Below are 19,653 nucleotides of genomic sequence, written 5' to 3' on the forward strand. Positions count from 1 at the left end.
GTGTTTGTTTGCCTGGACTCGATCGGTGTCGGGCCAAGACCAAGACCACTGTAGTACCCCCTCCAACCTGTTAAGGCGTTCAATCATCTGAGTGCGCGCATGTTTTTGGTGGCCACACCCTTTATGTGGCATCCATAGGCACCAAACAAACAAACTTGCCCATGTGCTATGAGCCTATGAGTTAAGTGGGATATGGCCATGTGCCCTGTCCTACTGTTGTAGTATTTGAACAGAATGAACAACTAATCCTATCGCGTTAAAGAGTGGTAGATTATAGGGTTACGTTACATGTTGATCAGCAAATCAATACGATAATCGATATAACTCAAAGCTACTTGAGGGAATACACAGGCAAAACAAAACCAATTCTTGTAAATACATCGGTCACATGACATGGATTCCGTTCCTAATAAAGATATAACATGACCATAGAGAATGGGAAGAATGAACAATAAGTTTTATAGTACAAGCCACCAACTGCCTAATATCATGACAAGTCACAGTACTCGGATTTTATTCCTCAAGATAAGCATATAGAGATGCAGAAAAATGAACAGTCAGTTCCTTAGTATTAGGTTTCTAGTCCATCAAAGCACTAACTGCCTAAATATCATGAACTCAATACAAGTATAATAAGTCACCAAATATGAAATTTTTAGTTAAGCACTCAGTACAAGCTAAATCATGCTGTTAGCTGGGCATATGCAGCAGAAACAACCAAACTTCAAGAAGCCCATGCTCAAGCTAGTACAATTAAAAAAAATGACAATTCATAAGTATTCCTAGTAAATATTATGTGTACTGGAGGATTCTGGTTACAAGCAGAGACACATATTTACAAATTCCATTTTACTCATATTCTATTATTACCACTACTTCCATGATTCTTTCATATCTAGTACTAGTATTCCCCAAGGCATCAACTCCTTAATTAAAATTGCGAACCAAAATGCAACTTATAGCAAGTCACAACTAAGACACCAAAAATATATATATGCATAACAAGCCACAAGCAAGTTGTTATCACACAATTAGCAGATCTTACTAGTAAAAGGTAGTATGTATTAAGGGAATTCTTGTTAGTAGCACAGATGCGTGTCCAACGATTCAATTTATTCAAAGATTATTATAATTAATTTTCCAGGCACAAAAGTAGAAACTAGGAGCCCTGGTTTCTCTCTAGAAATAAAGAACACAAATTGGTTACTGAGCCCTAGCAGCCGATGCAACATAGCAGTATTCCACAAAAAGTATGCAGCAGAAGGAAATTTACACTTCCATAAAACGAGCTCCGAAAGGAATGCGCTCTCCGCCTATATATCTGAACTCATAGGTGAGAGTTCCCTGAAATAAATCTCCGCGAGTGAAATCACTACTCCCCTGAACCCATCTACTAATCATTCTGAAACCATCGCCACAAAATGTTGTGTTTGAATACAACATCCAGAAGGTTCAACTCACCATATCACTGAATGTTCTGAAACGACAGCAGATTACACTGTTCATGGCAATTGGCAAAGCAGCAGACTCACTATATCATTTCGAGCATTCACCACTCACTACCTGAGTCAATCTGGCAATACATACTTTCTACAAACCGATCAAATCAAATGCATCTGGTCTGGTTCCCAACTTTACACCATCAGTCAACATAAATGCATTCGACGCCGAGCACACGACTTTGCAGTTACCGGTCCGCCCACAGGTTCTCCTCCTCTTCGCCAAAAAACGCAAATCTCCCTGCTGCTGTTGCGTCACAAAAGCAGCGTGTTAATCTACATCAAATCAGCGTCTTACTCTTGGGCAAATTCTACCCTTTGGTGCGATGATTCAGGATGCAACTTGTGCAATTCTGTTCTTCCAAAAATATAACTAGGAAACGCACCAAGTTTCTTGCACCAAGGGGTAGAATTTGCACAAGATTAATGATTAAGACGCAAGATTAAGGTGGTCCTATACTCCGAAGAAACTGAGTACAGTTGACTCGACACTTCCAAAATCAGCTTTCTTGCAACAAGGTGATCTTATACGACAATTTTCTGAAAAACTGAACATAAATTGCAGGTAATATAGAAATTAGGTCGGTAGCATACTAAAAAATAATTAAGCACTTAAAAGCTTATTTACATTATTAGCCGCGCGCACTAACAAAGAACAACAAAAGTTGAAAGACAAGAGAATCTGCAGCCTAAAAGATGAAGAGATTGTGCAGCAAAAAGAACTAGAATTGTATCGATAACAGCTGCATATCTGAAAGTTGATTTCATTCAGAGTTTATTATAATTACTTTCCAGAACTAGCTGTCCTGTGTTTTTCTCTATATAAATGAAAAACACAAACAAAAAAAATTAAACGATGGGGCCTGGCAGCAAATAAAACATAGCAGTATTCCATAGAAAGTTTGCAGCAGATGAAAATCCAATCTTCAATAAAATTCATTAGCTCCAGAACTATACCAACGGTTATCAGGCATCTAAAGATTTCTATGAGCATAACCATTGCGTAGGAAGGATACAAAGGCACGATCTTCCAGTTTTCAATGCCAACTAAGTAGATATAATTTTGCGTCAACAAAGTAAGTAATTTATAATGCTAATTAAGCTCATACCTGCAAATTTGCATTAATTTCCTCATATAAGACGAACAAGTGCAGATTTCAGTGAGAAGCTTCAACTTCATGCCCAGTGCTGCTCCCATCACAACCAATCAAACAAGGAGGCCATGCCATAACGTACGGATAGGCACAGTCCCCAAATGTCCCGTGGATGAGCGACTCAATCTTGATGGTCTCCAATGAAAGGGATAAGAACCAGCAGCGGAGTATGCCAACAGGGGTAATACATTTCATGGACAAGTAGACATATCCAGACCTAACTTGCACAACCCTAAGGTGGCCCAGCCAGCCCTGAGTTACCCGACCAATTTCTTCACTCAAAGAGAGTATGTTCTGCGGCACCCAAATCCCAATTCCATCACCATCTACACCACGGATCCAAACATGGAGGAGGAAGTCATCATGAGATGCATAGACAATGCATAGGTGACCATCCTTAGTCTCCCCAGCCTTGTAATTGCACCTCAAAACGTCCACCTGCAAGGGTAGATCCACATTGGTGACCTCCATGGTGGCTGTGTTGATCCTTATCATGCGGTGTTCGCCATGGAAAGGCCAGTAAATGGAACCATGGACTAGCATGCCAGCATTGTACTTGAGGTTGTTGTCACCACCGATTTCAACCCATGGGTGGATAGCCCAGTGCCCCAATCCCATGTCTCCGACGAGAAGACGGCAGCACGAACCCTAGACACGTCGACGCAGACACAGACCACCCGGAACGACCAGGGGTTCTCCTCACAAGACAGCAGACGCGAACCAAGCCAGGCGAAACCACGGAGACACCCTTCCCTGGCATCCTCGGGCAACGGGATGATGTCCACGGCCCAGGTCATGGGGTTCACGGCAGCAACGGACATCATGTTCCAGTTCCACAGGAGGATGTAACCGTCGCGACAGTCCACGATGCCCCAGCCCATGGGATTGGGCCATGTATACGTGATAGCCCGAATAAATTATGAAAAATATATCCTTTTCACGGAAATTATGAAAATTAATGTAACAATGGATATATGGATATTCATTTGGTATTATTTATATATACATATTTTTTATATATGTTTGGTCAAACATAAAAGGTATTGGTTTTTGTAACTCAATTTACACGCCATCTATCTCGGGAAGAAGGGAGCATATAGCAATGGGAGATTTTCTAAAAGCAAAAGAAAAAAACACAGTGGGAGATCTTCTCAACAAAAGAAATTGCAGTGAAACTTTGCCATATAATGTTCTGCTACTTGAATATAACATACTGAAACTTGAACTCGATTAAATAACCGGAGAAGAGATAAAAGGTTCAGTTGCTGAATGTTCTAAAATGATAGGCAGACTCACGGTATCATTCTGGGCACTGGCCACTACTCGAGGCAATACATTGCAAAAGCAAGTATCCTTTGTACAAATCTATCACAACAAATGCAGTTGATTCCCAACTTTCCTCATGAGCAGCCACCAGAAATAATGCATTTCGATGCCAAGCACAACGACGACTTGCCACCCACAGATTCCCCTCCTCTTTCGCAAAAACGCAAATATCCCTGCTGCTGTTGCATCACAAAAGCAGTGTGTTAATCTTGTGTGAGTTCCTACTCGGTGCACTGCTTCAGGATGTAACTTGTGCAATTCTACTCTGCTATCTCTATACTTGGAAGAAACTGAACATGGTTGACACTTGCATTTTAAAAATCTGAACGTAAATTGCAGTAAATGTAGAACAAAACAGTAGCACCGAGATGCAGAAAGAATGCAGCAAACAATAACTACTTTCAGAACTCTCCGATATCTAGTCAAGGGAACAACTGGCTAACATTGTGAACTGAAATACAAGTATAACAAGTCGCAACTAAGCTACCATAAAAATTAGGTCGGGAACATATCCCTAAGAAGAAGAAGAGGCAAATAGTTGAGCACTTAAAAGCCAATTTCTTATTTTATGTGCGCACAACAAAGAACAGCAAAGGTTGAAAAACATATCCTCAAAAATTAAGAGGTTGTGCAGTGGAAGAAAAATGGAAAACAAGAAAATTTGCATCCTCAAAGATGAAGGGATTGTGATGTACAAAAAAAGTAATATGCATAAAGGGATTCTTGTTAGAGTCACAGATGCATATCTGAAGTTAATTATATTCAAAGATTATTATAATTACTTTCCAGAGCTAGCACTGCTGTGCTTTTCTCTCAATAAATGAGAGAACACAAACACAAACAGTAGGAACAAATTGGTCAATGGGGCCTAGCAGGAAATGCAACATCTTCTAGCAGAATTTTACCAATAGTTTGAAATCATCTAAAGGTTTCTAGGCATAACCATCAAGATAGAATAGCACGATCTTCCAATTTTCAATGTCAACCAGATATTATTTTGCATCATCAGAAAAGTAATTAATAGTGGTAAACTCATACCGGAAAAATCCCATTCATTCATTTCCTCGTACGGCAAACAAGTGCAGACTTCAGCAAGAAGCTTCAACTTCATGTCCAGTGCTCCCATCATCACCAATCAAACAAGGAGGCCAGGCCATATGATACGGAAAGGCACAGTCATCAAATGTGCCGTGGATTAGTAACTCGATCTCCATGGTCTCCAATGAAAGGTAGAAGAACCAGGTGCGCTGTGTGCCAGCATTAGTCATGCGTGTCATGGAGAAGTAGACACATCCAGACCTCACTTGCACAACCCTGACTTGGCCCTCCAAGCCCCGAGTGACCCGATCAATTTCCGCACCCAAAGAGAGCATGTTCTGCCGCACCCAAATCCCAATTCCATCACCGCCCACACTACGGATCCAAACATGGAGGCGAAAATCATCGGATGCACGGACAATGCAGAGTTCTCCATCCTTGGTATCCCCAACGATGAAATCGTCTTGCCAGTAATCAATAGTTGTGTGTGAGGGTAGATCCACAGAGGAGGCAGTGTTGATCTTGATAATGCGTCCTTCGGCATAGAAAGGCCAGTAAACTGAACCGTCCACCATCGTGCCTGCACCGTACTTGAGGCTGTTTTCACCACCGATCTCCACCCATGGGTGGACGGCCCAACCCCTTGTATCCGACGAGAAGACGGCAGCACGAACCCTAGAGACGTCGGCGCAGAGGCAGACCACACGGAACGACCGGGGATTCTCGTCGGAAGTCAGCAGGTGGAAACCAAGGAAGCCGAAATCGCTGAGACTCCCATCCGCGACATCATCGGGGAAGGAGATGACGTCCACAGCCCAGGTCATGGGGTTCACCACAGCCACGGCCCAGAGAGTATTCCATAGGAGGACGTAACCGTCGCGGCAGTCCGTGACAGTCCAGGCGTCGTCCAGCGGGAGGGAGGTGAGGAAGAAGTCGCCACGGCGGAGGGCGGCGGTGACGACGGGATCCGAGCGGCGCAGGGGTGCGAAGGAGGGGGCGGTGTCGTCGTCCACTTTGAGGAAGATCCCGAGGAGGGGCGCTGGGTGAAGGGCTCGGAAGAGGCGGCGGAAGGACGGGGAGGAGCGGACGGCGCAGAGCCATGGGCGGCAGGTGAGCGCGGCGCGGACGAGATCCGGGAGGTTGGGCAGGCGGAGGAAGATGTCGAGAAGTTGGTCTTGGCCGAGGGAGGATATGGTGGTGGTCCCGTCGGCGGCGGTGGCGAGGGCAGTGGTGGAGGGGATGGACGGAGGTTTCGCTGCTGGCGGCGGCGGCAGCGGCTCGCTGGACATTGCTGGAGAGTGGGTGGATGGAGATTCTGGATCCCTCTGGCTGGTCGGCTACTTGTGTATAGTACGCATGGCCCAAGCCCATTATATATAGGCTTAATGCTTTGAGCACATGTACGCAATAGTCCAAGACTCCAAGTAGCCCATGCTTTGGAATTAAACAGAGTTTTTTTGTGTGCACCTAGTACTACTATAAAAAAAATATAGGTTATAGGTTTTTATATCAGTTACTCAAAAAAAAACTCCTAGCAGTTACTCAAAAAAAAAAAACTACTATATAACAGTGATAGATTTTCCTGAAGAATAAAGAACAATGGGAGATTTTCTCAAAAAATAACAGTGAGAGATGGATTTTTATGGGATGAATATATAATCAGGTCATGATAAGAAAATCAAACAAGAAGGGTACTCGCATGTTAAATTTTAGGGGCACACAATATCCCGAAAAGTAAGGAAACAAGTGCGACTATAAATTAAGTTTTCTGTTCCTCACATCATTGTGTTTTCTTGTGTCATGAAATAAACACAATACTTACAACCTCTATGTTGCTTTGGGATGCTGTGTTGTCAGTAATAGAATACAAAGTACTCTATAAGACTAATATGATAATATTGATATACTATCAAATATGGGGTTGATATTTTTACAATTTGGATCCCATCACAATCCAGTCGACACATATGCCAAGTTCTGTGTGTGATCATATATTCGCACGCACAACAACGATCACACAGTCGATCTTCATCTTACACACGGAGCAACATATAAGGTGCTTTGAGAGGCAGGCAGAGCCACTGCTAAATTACCTAAGGTGCAGTAGTACTTGAAGATTATTTCTTGATGGAGAGGGTGGATCACCCCCTTCATAGAACACCCCCTTTACTCAACTTCTTCGGTACCATAAGATTGGTAGAAGCTCATGAACCTCAAAGTGAATTCTGCGATGGTTTTAGTTAGGGTCGTCTATTTCGGTAGGCTACAGTTCAGAAGTCAACCGAATAGAAAAACATGTACCTTCAATCTTCATGAAGTATTGTATGGCTTCCCCTTGGTCATGGCCTTCCACGACAAACTGTTCTATACTGATATCCAAAGTTTCATCTTTAGATCTGTATTCTTTGTGTTGCTCTTTCTGAAACTTGTAGCCTGCACACTGCTCAAGGCACAAGCAAGCAGAGAAACAACACAAACATCAATATATGCTACATGGTAGTCTAGTTGGGAGATGAAAAGTAACTATCACACCACAGTGGAGATGCTTGTTCATCAGTATATGCTCACATGGTCAATGCATAGCCTCATGGTGATGCCCCATGTGCCATGTAGGATTGGATGTCAGGGAAAGTGGGTTTGGATAGGGAAGCGGGATCCTCTGCAAGAGGCAGGTGCTTGGGAAGAAAAAGTGTGGTCTGATGTAAAAAACTGAAAAGGTTGAAATGAAGAGTAGAGAAGCATATGTATTAAAGTTTCTATTTTCTATTTCTTGATGAGGCCCACTAGTAGTAGCTTGCGTTGGGGAGAAAAAATCAATGTAGTTGTCTCACGCTACTTTTTCTCATGGGGCATCTGCATCCATATGTCATCATTGTACATGCCCTAACCTAGTGCTGCATCTCAAAAGGAAAAGGAAAAGGGGACAGTAATGAGCAATGAAGAGGCAGAGGCCGGGGAAGTGAAATTCTCCCCCAATTTTGGGCTCCTCCCACCCTAGCCGCTCCTTCTCCCACCCTAGCCGCCCCTCCTCCTCCCACCCCAGCCGCTCCTCCTCCCACCCTAGCCGCCCCTCCTCCTCCCACCCCAGCCGCTCCTCCTCCCACCCTAGCCGCCCCTCCTCCTCCCACCCCAGCCGCTCCTCCTCCCAACCCTAGCCGCCCCTCCTCCTCACCCCCCCCCCTCTTCCCTTCCTCGCCGCCGCTAAGGCAGCCGCCGGGCAAGCCCAGGGCGCCAAGGATGGTGGCGACGGGGCCTCGGTTGCCCTGCATCTGCGTGGGGAACCCCGGATCTGGAGCGGCGGCTCCATTGGCAAGGCACGGCCGGCTAGTAGCCGTGCGGGCGGTGGATCTGGTGTGTCGGCCGCGCGGGCGGCGGGATCCGGTGGTCGTTGGCGGCCGGCAGCGACTTTTGCGGCGGTCGATCGGTGTGCGTGATCCGGTGCCTCGCCTCCTCCCCTGTTCGGCATGCGGGCCAGCCTGGTCGGGCCGCGCTTCCTCTTGGTCGCCGGTTCTGTACAGGAGGCGCTGCTGGTGGCGGGGATCTAGTTCGGGTGAAATCCCTGGCCGGCCATGACCGGCCGCGCCGACGGCGACGCCTGAGGGCACCGTTCCCCTCCTTGGAGGCGTCGGTATGGACTGATCTCCTCACTTCACCTTCCCTAACATGTAATGGGATGAGCGAGTTCTAACCAACGACCTATTGTAATGGAACCTATCCACCGCAACGGATCGTACTTGGTATTTCATTTGAACTACTAAAGTATATCACCTCTAAAATAAAAAGTGCACATTCCGAATATATTTTCATTTCTCTAGATTTTCAAATTTAAAATTATTCGGATTCAAACAAATTTTTAGATAAATTGTTTGAAACAAAATTACATACATTCATTCTGTGCTATATTTTCTTTTGTCTAGATTTTTTAATCTAAAATTATTTGAATTCAACCAAAATTTATTTATATATTTAGGAAAAAATATACATACATTCATTCTGACCTATGTTTCCTTTTATCTAGATTTTCCAATTTAAAATTATTTGAATTTGAACAAAACTTCCCTTGATTAATTCGTAGGAAATTTACATACATTCATTATGAACTATTTTTATTTTATATAGGTTATTCAAATAAAAATTAGTTGATTTCTCTGAAAAAAATTACGCACATTCATTCTGACACATATTTTATTTTATCTAGATTTTCAAATTATTCGAATTCAGACAAAATTTTGTTCATTTGTCCCAAAAAAATACGTACATTTATTAGGCACTATGTTTCCTTTTATCCTTATTTTCAAATTTTAAATTATTTGAATTCAAACAAAAATTAGATGATTTGTCCAAAAAAGATGTAAATTCTTCTTCACATATAATTTCTTTTAGCTAGGTTTTTGAATACATAATAAATTAAGTTTATTTGTCTGAAAGAAATTTATGTATATTCATTATGAACTATATTTTATTATCTAGATTATTCAAATTCATTCATAAATTAGTTGTTTTATCCAAAAAAATCTGTACATTCATTTTGACCTATAGTTTCTTTTATCTAGATTTTCACATTTAAATTATTTGAATTTGAACTAAAAATTACATTAATTCTGCACTATATTTTGCTTTATCTACATTTTTATTTAAAATTACTCCAATTCATACAAAAATTTAGTTGATTTGTCCAAAAAAATATGTACACTCATTCTGCAGTATATTTCTTATCTAGATTTTTAGATTTAAAATTACTTGAATTCAAACAAAATCTAGTTGATTTGTCCGAAAAGTTTATCTAGAATATAAGTAATTTTCATAAATAGAAAAAAAGAATACATAAGATAAATTGTGCTTATCTCTTTAAATGTCATAGTGGTCGGATGGTTGGCGCTCGCACACGCGGCGAGCTTACGTGGTCATAGGTTAGAACCGATGCCTTCCCCTTTTCTCATTTGGTTTCTACTTTAACTCGTACGGTTTATCTTATACTATAAAGCTAATTGTGCTATATAAACGTCAATAGTAAGGAGGTCAAGTGGCTATCTAAGCGAGGCGAATCATAGCAGGTCGTGTGTTTGAATCCTGCTGCCGCTCTAGCACTTTTCATTTTATTTGAGGGTTTTCTGCATAAATAAATAAAATGCAAGGGTGTTTTTTGAAAAAAACAATGCATGCGGAATACCCACTGCGTCAGCCACTGACAGTGGGCCCCTGCCATGTTTTTTTTGTGGGGCAAATTGGGAAGTTTTATTCAACAGAAACCACCCCGGCAGCATCTGCCAGGAGGCTAGTTACAAGTAAACTAGGAATAGAGTCTAACCAACAATCTGTTACATCCATCGTGCTAGCTTGCTTCGCACAAAGGTGAGCAGGAAAATTTGCTGATCTCAACACATGTTGAATAAGAAAAAAATTAAAAGAGTTGGCGTGCTCCCCAATCTCGTCAAGAATCGGCGCCACCACTGAAAAATCATGGCGCGAGTGCCAGAGGTTAACAACCTCTTGGCTATCCGTCTCCAAGATGACTTGATCATAACCTCGAAGCTTTGCGAAAATTACGCCATCTCGAAGAGCCAACGCTTCAGCCAGAAGAGGGTCTGTGATTCCATAGTATGGCTTACACCATGCAGCCTTGAAAGCAGACGGAGAACGTGCTACCCCTCCAACCCCTCCTCGGCGGGACTCCATGGCAATGCTACCGTCGACGTTGATTTTTATCCACCCATCATCCGGTGGCCTCCAACCATGACCAAGCAAGATCCGAGCATGATCTTGAGGTAACTCTAAAATCGCTAAAGCTTCCTGTATGTGCTTCATGGACCGAACAGGATCAAACTCTCCTTTGTCATGTGTGATGTTGTTGCGTGAAGTCCAAATAGCCCACATGATAGACACAAGTTTTGCTCTATCAGAATATGAAAACAGAGACTCACACAAGACATCCTTAACCCAAGTAAGAGGGTGCAGGTCTGGTCGCTTAACATGCAGCCACTGCGGGGCTTCGTTCCAAAACCTTCTCGCATGGGTACAGTTCAGTAATGCATGCATCATATCCTCCTCTGAACTCAAACAGATTTTGCACCTGCTCTCGCTGGATATATGCCGATATTTCAGTGTACTTTTGACGGGAAGAATCCCTCGCATCACGCGCCACCAGAAGACGCGAACTTTGGGCAGCACTTTGAGTTTCCATAACCGAGACCACAACTGTTTATCCATCTCCGAAGTATCTGTAGTCGTCCCTTCTTCTAGAGCTTTATGCTCGTTCTGAATCATTAGAGAGCGATACGCTGATTTTACAGTATAAATCCCGGACCTCTCAGGCGCCCAAGCATAGAAATCATCTCCCCCTCCAGTCCTCAAAGGGATATTAAGAATTGCATCCGCATCTAGAGGGATAAAGGATTGTCTTATAACTTCAGATTTCCAAGTCCAATTCTCATCATCAATAATGTCTGCTACCCAGCTGATTTGTGCATCGCCAAGACGTGCACAGGTGCACTTGTCAATCTATTTGGGATCCATTTATCCTCCCATATAGACACTGTTGTGCCACTTCTGATACGTTTGATTAGCCCAACATTCAAAGCTTTCTGCCCTGCTATGATTGCCCGCCATGTCGCCGACGCGCTTTTGGGGACGCCGGCATGCATGAAATCACAGTTGGGGAAATATCTTCCTTTCAATACTCGAGCACACAAGGAGTTGGGCTCTGTCATTAGCCTCCATCCATGTTTACCAAGGAGTGCTACGTTGAACATCTGTAAATCTCGGAAGCCCATCCCTCCTTTAATCTTTGGCTGTGCGAGAGACTCCCACGACATCCAATGCATTGAACGCCGATCAAGAGAGCTACTCCACCAGTACTTGGCCATATAAGAAGCCAACTTTGCACATACTTTCTTTGTTAGCTTGAAACAGCTCATGCTGAAAGTAGGTATAGATTGGGCTATAGCTTTTATTCGCACCTCTCTTCCCGCACAAGAAATCATCCTCTCGGACCCCCCTTGGAGTTTGCTTCTCAACCTCTCTCCAATATGGTCAAAAGTTCCACTTGTTATTCTCCCTACGGCAGTTGGCAGCCCCAGATACCGCTCACTGAAAGCCTCAACACTGATGCCCAGAATCTGTTTTAATTCTTGCCTGACTGGAGCCGAAGTGTTTGGACTGAAATAAATTGAGCTTTTATCCTTATTAACAGCCTTTCCAGAACACTTCCCATAGATCCTTAAAATCTCATTTAAACGGTGAGCACTATGCATCTGGGCTTGCATGAAAATAAGGCTATCGTCTGCAAAAAGCAAATGATTGATCCATGGAGACCGATAGCTCACCCTGATCCCTTTGTCAACTTGTGTTCCACCGAATCTATTCAGCAAAGATGTGAAACCTTCAGCACAAAGTAAAAACAAGTACGGGGATATTGGATCACCTTGTCGCAACCCACACGTCGGTGTAAAAAAAGGTAGCAGCTCGCCATTGACACGCACTGAAAACCTGACCGAAGTCACACATTTCAGGATCAAACGGACAAACTCTACACCAAAACCTAGCCGCAATATAATAGCCTCAAGATAATGCCACTCTACACGATCGTAGGCCTTCATCATGTCCAACTTTACCGCACAAACCGCATTGCCCCCTTTCTTCCTTCTCTTTATAGCATGCACACTCTCGTGCGCAATTAAAACGTTATCGGTGATCAAGCGGCCGAGGACGAACGCACTTTGTTCTTCTCCAATAATTTCACCCAAACACCCTCTAACTCGGTTTGCAATAGCTTTTGAAGCAATTTTATATAGAACCGGGCAGAGAGATATTGGACGATGTTGAGATATCTTATGCGGAAAACGTACCTTTGGGATTAGAGTAATCGACGTATCATTCATACCCGCCGGAAGTTCACCTCCATTCAGAAAATCTAGAACTGCCCGGACAATATCAGCTTTCAGAAGCTTCCAATGGCGTTGGAAAAACCCGGCAGTAAACCCGTCCACCCCTAGTGACTTTGACGGCGCCATTTGAAACAGAGCATGCTTAACTTCGTCCTCTGTGTATGATTTTTGAAGCTCATAGTTCATAGCGTCCGTAACACGATTAGGAACAAAATTCAGCAGGTCATCCATTGACTGAAATCCTTGCGATGTATATAACGCTTGATAAAACGCCTGAACTTCAGCACGGTCCTCCTCGACATCTGCACACTTTGAGCCATCTGCTCTTTCAAGATGCTCAATTCTGTTCATGTGCTTTCGTTGAGCAGCCTGGGCCAGGAAATAACCCGTATTTCTGTCGCCCTCACGTAGCCACGACACCCTTGATCTCTGACGGGACCAAATCTCCTCTTGTTTAAGAGCTAGTCGCAATTATTTAGTAACTGATTTCTCCTCCTCTGACGGCCCCCTACCCAGTGATTGGGAGCGTAGACGCTCTAGTTTTTCTCGCAGTTTATGGACTTTGCGCGTCAGTGAACCAAACTCCCTCGCTCCCCATGCTGCCAAGTTACCTTGCAACGAATTGAGAGCTTGGGATACTCCCTGTAGACCCTGACCACCAGCACCTCGATGCCAATTATCCATCACCAATTTGTCATAATCGACATGCGTCTGCCAAACATTCTCGTACCTAAAGGGTTTCGACCCTCTAGTTGCTGATGATATAGAATGCTCACGGATATCCACAAAAACAAAGCTGTGATCTGACTCCGTAGCAACAATATGACGTACCTTGATATATTCAAACATATTAACCAAATCCAGATTTCCAAAAGCCCTATCAAGACGAGCTTTGACATTTGTTCTACCCGACTGCCTATTATCCCAAGTATACTCCACTCCCGACCATCCAAGATCCGTGAGTGAGCAATCATCCACTGCTTCCCGAAAAGCCCTCATTTGCCACTCTGGTCGCGGCGAAAGAGAGAAGTGTTCTGAACCAAAAAGAGTTTCATTAAAGTCACCGATGCACATCCAACCATCATGTTGAATTGCAAACAAAGTCCTCAAGAACCTCTAGCTATGATGCCTGTCCTCCGCGCGAGGCGCTCCGTGGAAACCGGTCACTCGCCACGCCCTCCCGTCGCCCCCCTTACGCCTGACAGAAACATCAATGTGACAGGAACTGTAATTCTTAAGCTCAACGTCAAAGTCTTGGGACCAAAACATGCCAATCCCTCCACTAAGACCTGTACTATTCACTGCAAAACAGACCGCAAAACGTCAAAGTCTTGGGCCCCTGCCATGTTGGCAAGCCAAGCGTGCACATGATACGGTAGAAAGCACCGCATATGAACGGAAAGACAAGTTAGATGACCAGAAACACGTATTTTACAAGTTTATGCATCAAACTGACCGTCGCGTGCAAGTTCTGTGACTTGTGGTGTATTTACCTCCTCTTTTGCCTGCAGGCTAATTGGAGCTAACAACTTGGAGTAACCACATTCTCTCTAATTCTGTGTGCAACCCTACTCTGAATTTCTGAATTATGTGTTGCCTATTAATTTGGCTGTTTTTTGAATTTCTGCATGCGACCCAGGTGCTACCATGTTCCCTGATCATTTTCTTACTCTGAATTTTGTGTGGTACCATCTTCTGTACATGACATGCACTCTGAAATTCATAGTATCTTGTGCAGTCAGTATTGGGTGTATACTCTTGACTTCTGAAGTGCCACTGATGTAAAAATTCATATGCCCAGTGCTACATGTAAGCTCCTCGAAAAGGTGGATCTTGATAGATCCTTTTATGACCCTATATATGCATACTGGTGGGTGGGGCCGTGTTTTTATTGGTAACCAGCACATATGCCCTTGCGTTGTAATAGGAGATAAAATAGTATGCATTTAAAGTCAGTGAGAATTATCTGTGCAAGCAAAACCATGTGTGCACACGAAAAAGAAACATTTAGATTCTCGGTGTCGCCGCGTGTGAAGGAATCGATCCGCTATTTTTCCATTCATTAATCGAGGGCATTTAAGAGTTTTTTGTTACGTCATTGTACGCCAGAGAAGGCCCAAGAGTTATTCAATCCACATTTTCTTTCAGTGCTTTCAACCAAGGGGATTTCAAGGTATGAAGTTTCTGAATATTCTAGGAAACATGAACAATTTTAAAAAAATTATGTACACTTTTGAAAAAACGCAAACAAAATATGAAAGGGAACATCTTTTAAAATTCACAAACATTTTCTGAAAACACCAACTTTTTTTTTTATAAAAACATGAACATTATTTGAATTTGTGAACATTTTTTCAAAGCAGGAAAATGTATTGAAAATTCATAAGATTTATAAAAAATGTGTATCTTTTATACACAAACATTTTTAATTGTGAAATTTTCACTAAGACAAGAATATTTTCGAATTTGGACCATATTTTGAAATTTCATTTTCTTTTGAAATCTCAAACAATTTTGAAAAAAAAATTGGAACAAGGGAAAACTTTTTGCAGGTTCCGAATATCTTTCAAAACAGCTAATTTTTTTTGGAATTTTGAACATTTTCAAAAATTTGGATTTTTAGTTCTGAATATTTTTTGAGAATTTTAATTTACGAAATAAATTCTAAAAGAAAAATAAAATTCGAAGGGAGATAAAATAGAAGTAAAACACAGTAATCAAGAAAAATGGGCCAGCCCGGTATTGGTTGTCCTGTGCGAAACTCTGACTATTTGTAGGCCCGTGCGGAAAATAGAACGTTCTCATCTGCATGGGCCGAAAAGTAAGTGGCCTGGCTTCGCTGGGCCACAGTGCGCGGCCCACGCACGAAAATTCTTTTTTTAGCAGACAAATGCATAAGAATTTAGTACTACCTCGGATAGAAAAAAAACTTTTCGGTGGGTGAACGGATGAAAAATTGACGAAACACACCTTGCTTTATTAGTACTAGTACGCCCGTGCGTTGCGATGGGAGATAAAATAATATGCATTTAAAGTCAGTGAGAATTATATGTGCATGCAAATCCCTGTGTGCACACGAAAAAGAACATTTAGCTTCTCGATTTCATCACGTTTGAAGGAATCAATCCTCTATTTTTCCATTCATTGATCGAGGCATTTAAGAGTTTTGGTACGTCATTGTACGCCATAGAAAGCCCATGAGTTATTCAATCTACTCTTCCTTTCAATCTTTTCAATCAAGGGGATTTTAAAGTATGAAGTTTCTGAATATTCTAGGAAATATGATCAATTTTTTGAATCCTGAACAGTTTTTAAAAAATTATGCACACTTTTGAAAAAACCGAACAAAATATGAAAGGTAACATATTTTAAAATTGTCAAACATTTTTTGAAAACACCAACTTTTTTATAAAAACATGAACATTATATGAAATTGTAAACATTTTTTAAAAACAGGAACATGTGTTGAAAATTCATAAGTTTTTTAGAAAATGTGGATCTTCTATACATGAACATTATTTTTTATTTTGAAATTTCACTAAAACGTGAATATTTTTCAAATTTGCAGCATTTTTTGAAATGCCATTTTCTTTTTAGAAATCTTGAACAATTTTGAATAATAATATTTTTTTTTGAAAAATGGGCAACTTTTTACAAATTTGATTAATTTTGAAAATAGCAACAAAATTTTGGATTTCTGAACATTTACCAACATTTCTTACTCTGAAAGTTTTTAGATTATTTAATTTACTGAATAAAGCCATAAAAATCTGCTTGTGCATGCTATTTGATCGAGGGCATAAACTGCAGGAAGTTGGGTTAGCTTTCATTGCTCGATTGCAAACAGAAATTATTTCATTTGTTTATGGTGTGAAATGTTCTTCACTATATGACGAGAATAAAAGATTGACACATCAACGAGAATGATTATCTTTGTTATCATCGAGAGAAAGAATATATAGGTAAGCCTCAAATTGTGCGCTCACAATGACTACAATAAAAATCTGCTCGTGCATGCTATTTGATCGAGGGCATAAATTGCAGGAAGTTGGGTTAGCTTTCATTGCCTGATTGCAAACAAAAATTATTCCATTTGTTTATGGTGTGAAATGTTCTTCACTATATGACGAGAATAAAAGATTGAAACATCAGCGAGAATGATTATCATTGTTATCATCGAGAGAAAGAATATATATGTAAGCCTCTACCTTTTTTTCATCCTCTCATCCCTGCTTGGACTGCCTCTGTATTCTTGGTCCAATAAGAATTATGTTGCGCTGGACACAAAAAGCGGATTTTTTTCTCCTTTCATCATCACTTTCCCTTCCAACTTGCCTCCTCAGTTTTTTGGTTTTGCCGACTTTCCTGACCGATTTTTCTTAAAAGCCGCTTCAACTGCCCCATGTCTTATTGGTCTACCACATCTGACATGTGGACACCACTGCCGCCGTCAGCGTGGGTGGGAAGGAGGATAAGCGACAATACATGTGGGGCATCGCGTTGATATTTTAAAAAACCGACGTGGCACTATGTGTGCGAAAGAAGGAGGATTTTTTTTGCAAAAGCAGGAGGATCCTGATATACATTTTTATCCTGTTGCAACACACGGGCGTTTTTTTTAGTAATAGGACTAACCGAAGACTAGTTCAGCAAATGATAATTCACCGTAACATCGAGCAGTCAGAATAATTTATTGTTTTTTTTGCAACATGGCACATTAGAACAAAGTATAGACCGACTGTTCTGCTAGTGGTCTATTATTATTCTTAAATTTGTTTTTTGCAACATGGCACATTAGAACAAAGAATAGACCAATTGTTGTGCTAGTGGTTTATTATTATTTCTTAAATAGTGGTGTGTCCTTTCGCATTGCACAACTTGCAGTAAATGTGAGTTTATGTTGCTATAATATACTTGTTTGTTCAAACCTAACGTCGATCAAGCTTTTGTGCTAGTCAGAATAGGTACGTCATATTTGAACTTCTGTCCATCGGAGAAGAAACACATGCTTGGCGGCCGCTAAGCGAGCATGTGGTACGACCGAATCATTGCTAGCTAGCTAGTACGAGTACGTACTTATCTTTGGTTATCAAGTGCACATCACTGGCCCAATTAACTATAACGTAATAAATTAAATTATATATAGGACGTACCATATCAACCAGGTTAAATTGATAAAGTACTCATGCAAACCAAACATGACAGTATGTATACCACCTAATCTTGTTTGCACCATTGCAATTATTAGCAATGGTACCCGCAAAATAAAATAAAATAGCAATGGTTGCTGCCAGTTGCCTGCCGTTCCGGTACTATATAAAGGATGGCGGCATTTTGAATGTCTACCCGACCTTTAAAAACAGTATCACTTTTTTCCATATGATACTCTTCTAAACATAACTACTCCATCCGTAAACTAATGTAAGAGTGTTTAGATCATCACTTTAGTAATCTAAATACTTTTATATTAGTTTACAGAGGGAGTACATAACTGGTCTTTGCTCGAGTATTAAAAGGATGACATTTTGAATGTTTACTTGACCATTCAAACAGTATGACCTTCTCCATTGTATTCTTCTACACGACTAGTACAGAACTGGCCTTGCACGTTAATTTTTTTTCTTCCTACACAGTTTTGACAGCGTGTTTGGAAGCTTTTGGGAAAGCGCACGCGGGTAAGCGAGCATGTGGTACTTAGGCTGGTCACAATGGGCAAAAATATAAATTAGTAACCTACACACTTCCCTAGACTATGTTACTACCTTCATAGTAGGTAGGAACATGTATGTAGTGTCATGCAACGATGTATTTATTAGGTCATAGATTCATTGTTTCTTGAAGTGTGTGATGTTCCGATACAAGTAGCCCTCACTTCATTAAATATGTGCCACATAAGCAAAGTTGCATTGGAGTGTGTGATGTTACTCCTAAGTTCCTGCCCATTGTGACCAGCCTTATCTTCCGTTATCAAGTGACCCAATAATCATTAATAAGTTTAATAAATTACATATACGACCGTATCAATATGTTTTTTTTGCGCTGGACCGTATCAATATGTTAAAATGATGAAGTCTTGCCTATCAAACAGACCATCATATATACCACCTAATGTTTTCTGCGCCATTAATTGCAAATTTTAGCAACGATTGCCACCAGTTGCTGGTCGTTCTAATCTAACCGCATGGAGTTGCCTCGTCTTTCTTCGTGCTCTGCGTGTCCCGCCAAATAATTCGTACCTCGGCCGCACGAGCACCGAATGTGAGCGGTGAACCTTGCCTTAACTATCGCATCGCTCTCTTGGGCGGTGTGCGCTGCTGCACGATGAAGTGGTCTTCTTTCTCCTCCTTGCGAGACACAATCCACATGTTGGTGCAAGGAACTCCGCCTACCTTTTTTTTTACGTGAGGAACTCCGCCTACTGCACGTCCAAGCCAATACCAGTACTATCAAGGCCTGGGTTCGGCGGGAAGACGGTAGCTGCACCGACCTCAACGTGATGACGAGGAAGGAGACTCCAACACGGAAGGAAGGATACTTGACTCGTCCAAAGGGCAAGTCAGGTGCTTGCAGCATGAGTCTAGTACGAAGTCGTAGGAACTTTCCAAATTTACCGTAGAGTATGAGTCATACTCTGTATCCATTCGTAAAGAGTAAACCGTGATTTGCACATGAAGTCCAGCCGCACTGTATAATGTAAGGGTGATGGCCGATGATACGTGTCAAACGTATCTATAAGTTTTGATTATTGGATGC

The 19,653-nt window shown here is 41.8% G+C and overlaps 1 protein-coding gene and 1 pseudogene across 2 annotated transcripts; both read right to left on the reverse strand.

Annotated features, from left to right (window-relative positions):
* Window positions 1-1,724: 1,724 nt before the first annotated feature.
* Window positions 1,725-6,365, reverse strand: LOC125506565. 2 transcript variants are annotated; one of them, XM_048671356.1, is made up of 2 exons: window positions 5,018-6,365; window positions 1,725-1,746 (listed from the first exon to the last, which is right to left on the reverse strand). In XM_048671356.1, the coding sequence occupies exon 1, from the start codon at window positions 6,304-6,306 to the stop codon at window positions 5,068-5,070; it is 1,239 nt and encodes a 412-aa protein (XP_048527313.1). In that variant the 5' UTR covers window positions 6,307-6,365; the 3' UTR covers window positions 1,725-1,746; window positions 5,018-5,067. The 2 variants fall into 2 exon arrangements, with proteins under 2 accessions (XP_048527313.1, XP_048527312.1); XM_048671355.1 differs by lacking the exon at window positions 1,725-1,746 and adding an exon at window positions 3,803-4,158 and having other exon boundaries at window positions 5,018-6,364.
* LOC125507661 lies at window positions 2,590-3,534 on the reverse strand (annotated as a pseudogene).
* Window positions 6,366-19,653: the final 13,288 nt, after the last annotated feature.

This window comes from Triticum urartu, chromosome 5, assembly GCF_003073215.2.
Source record: "Triticum urartu cultivar G1812 chromosome 5, Tu2.1, whole genome shotgun sequence".
NCBI lineage: Eukaryota > Viridiplantae > Streptophyta > Magnoliopsida > Poales > Poaceae > Triticum > Triticum urartu.